Genomic DNA, 3,268 nt, shown 5'->3' on the forward strand with positions numbered 1-3,268 from the left:
AACTCTCCTCAGATACTGTACCCCGCCCCGGAGGGCAACTCCTTCATGACCGAGCTGGTCCCCAAAGCTGCACACGGAGGCTCTCTGGTGTCCAAAGTGATAGCGGTGGACGCGGACTCCGGACAGAACGCCTGGCTGTCCTATCATATAGTCAAATCCACCGATCCGGGACTTTTCACTATCGGTGTCCACAGCGGAGAGATCAGGACCCAGCGGGACATTTCTGAGTCTGACAGCATGAAACAGAACCTTATTGTGGCAGTGAAAGATAACGGACAGCCCTCTCTCTCTGCCACCTGCTCCATGTATTTACTTATTTCTGATAACTTGGCTGAGGTGCCAGAACTGAAGGATATTTCTTATGATGAGAAGAACTCCAAGCTGACGTCATACCTGATCATCGCGCTGGTGTCTGTGTCCACCTTTTTCCTGACCTTCATTATCATCATCCTGGGTGTGAGGTTTTGTCGCAGGAGAAAGCCCAGACTGTTGTTTGATGGAGCAGTCGCCATCCCCAGCGCTTATCTCCCTCCTAATTACGCAGATGTTGACGGCACAGGAACTTTACGCAGCACTTACAATTATGACGCCTACCTGACAACGGGTTCTAGGACCAGTGACTTTAAGTTCGTGTCATCTTACAATGACAACACACTGCCTGCTGACCAGACTCTGAGGAAAAGTCCGACAGACTTTGCAGATTCGTTTGGGGATTGTGATGACTCTCCTGAGGTAGGAACCGATGTCACATATCCTATGACTTATTCACACCTTCGTCATCCGGACGAAGATTTCCTCCGGATGCTTTAGTACATTGTTAGTTTCACTTGTTTCTAAATTGACATTGAGCGTCATAATGCACCATAAGTTTAGGTGAGTTTTTTCATATTTTCTGGTCTGTCCAGTAGAGGCTGTTGATCTTTTTGTCGCCCCCTTTCCCCAAAACCGGTCTTTAACACTGCATCAGCGTCTCTGCTCAAGTGTCTTTTTGGGTTGAGTTGCAGCCTGTTGTTTTTGTCTCTGTCCTTGGTGCTGAACTTCGCTTTTGCTCTTATGATGTTTGCTGTTGTTTGCTCCTGAGACATGTCTTTCCCATTTAGTAATTAACATTTGAGATCTGTAGTACACTTACTCTAAAAACATGAGAAAAGTTCTCAGCAGTGGAATGAGTGAAAGTTATTTTCTGTCAGTGAGTAACATTTCATGTTTCTAAGTTCTTCATTAAGAGATTTCTCCCATGTACTGTTCTTCACATACTTATTCTGTGTAAGAAATATTCTTTTCCATATATTTATTTATTTTTTAATCCCATAGTTCATGTTCAAGTCATAAACATGCTTTTTCGACCAATGCAACATAAAAGGGATGCTGTCGTACGCTTGTTGCGTTGTGTTTGTACGCACTGGAATATTTTATGTAGACTTTGTTATTTGATTCAAGTGGATTATAGTGGAAACTTGAGGCCGATTTTGGCATGTTTCACAAGAAAAAATATTGGAATCTTTTCTATTTTATTGAGAGAGAAATAAAGAGAGCGGCAGAGGGAGACAGATACGAGTTTCAAAGCGATAGTCGAGTTTTTAGCGTGCAACACTTAAGGGCATGATCGGTGTTAAAACATCTTTTAACATTTGGTGCATGTTGCCTTACTATTAGGAATAATAATAACAATAATAAATTACATTTATATAGCGCGGGCGGCGCGGTGGTGCAGTGGTTTGCACTGTCGCTGCACAGCAAGAAGGTCGTGGGTTTCTGTGTGGAGTTTACATGTCCTCCCCGTGTCCATGTGTGTTCTCTCCGGGTGCTCCGGTTTCCTCCCACCATCCAAAGAAATGCGGCTTAGGTTGACTGGTGACCCTTAATTGTCCTTAGGTGTGGATGTGAGTGTGAGTGGTTGTTTGTCTATGTGTGGCCCTGTGATGGACTGGCGACCTGTCCAGGGTGTAACAAGCCTTTCGCCCGATGTTAGCTGGGATTGGCTCCAGTCCCCCGCGACCCTGTAAGCAGGAAAAGCGGTTGACGATGGATGGATGGATTTATATAGCGCTTTATCTTAGATACTCAAAGCGCTTCACAGTGAAGTGAACCACCACCGATGTGTAGCACCCACCTGGGTGATGCACTGCAGCCATTTAGCGCCAGAACTCTCACCACACATCAGCTTGAGGCAGAGAAACATTGAGCCAATTACTAGGGGGGATGATTAGATGGCAAAAGCCAAAATGGGAATTTTGCCATGACACCGGGGAACCCCCTACTCTTTGCGAGAAGTGCCATGGGATCTTTAGTGACCACAGGACCTCGGTTGAACATCTCATCCGAAGGACTACAGTAGTGGGACTGTAGTGTTCCTATCACTGCACTGGGGCATTGGGATCTTATTGTTAGTGCCAGTGGAGGTCTCCCATCCAGGTACTGGCCAAGCCGAAACCTGCTTAGCTTCAGTTAATCAGCAATAGAAGAGTTTACATTAGCATGGCTGCTGGCAAATCAATATGAAAAACTTAAGGTGGATTACTTCAGGGGGAGATATAGTCGTGTTTATAACGCATTATATCACAGCGAACAAGCATGTCTTTTTACTTAAACAAAAGTAAGACAACGGGATAGTGGTTCATTAGAATTTTAAATACATTATTAAAATGTGTTTTTATTGAAACATGAAGGTCAAACCACCAGATAATGTGTTAAGGGATTTTCCATCTCTTCTGTAAAACTGTTATATTTCATTTTTACTCACGGTGTCAGTATAGACCAGCGAAGGAGTCAAACGTTCAGCCTGCTTTGCGCACCACCCACTATTGGGATCGACCAGCCCTGTGTTCTGTACAGCCTTCAACAAAGACGACAAATGCTTGGAAGGAACACATATTGATCGATTAGGGCATTTTAATGGTTTAAACTATCGTGTTTTAATTTGTGTAGTGCGGTCTGAGGATGATGAACAGACAGGGCGTTCTTCAAAGCTTTGGCTTTGTCTTTTTCTTTGTTGTGGTGCACCACGCACACGGAGACCTGAGCTATTCTGTACAGGAGGAGCTGAAGCGCGGATCTGTTATTGGGAATGTCGCCAAGGATCTCGGACTGGAGGTGGGCAGACTATCTGCTCGCAAAGCTCGTGTTGACATGGAAGGAAACGAAAGACAATATTGCGGGATCAACCTTCAAAGCGGGGATTTAGTCGTTGCGGAAAGAATAGACAGAGAGGAGCATTGCGGAGAAAAGCCTTCATGTGTTCTTAAATTCGAGCTGCTATTAGAGAATC

The 3,268-nt window shown here is 44.7% G+C and overlaps 1 protein-coding gene across 2 annotated transcripts in view; it reads left to right on the plus strand.

Annotated features, from left to right (window-relative positions):
- LOC123957473 (protocadherin beta-15-like) overlaps positions 1 to 3,268 on the plus strand; it is a 38,157-nt gene that overhangs the window by 30,350 nt on the left and 4,539 nt on the right. For both annotated transcript variants that reach the window (XM_046030302.1, XM_046030301.1), the window contains exon 2: positions 1 to 268. In XM_046030302.1, the coding sequence (XP_045886258.1) occupies positions 1 to 268 (268 nt within the window). The remainder of the gene's footprint in view (positions 269 to 3,268) is intronic.

Source organism: Micropterus dolomieu, linkage group LG19 (assembly GCF_021292245.1).
Source record: "Micropterus dolomieu isolate WLL.071019.BEF.003 ecotype Adirondacks linkage group LG19, ASM2129224v1, whole genome shotgun sequence".
Classification (NCBI taxonomy): Eukaryota; Metazoa; Chordata; class Actinopteri; order Centrarchiformes; family Centrarchidae; genus Micropterus; species Micropterus dolomieu.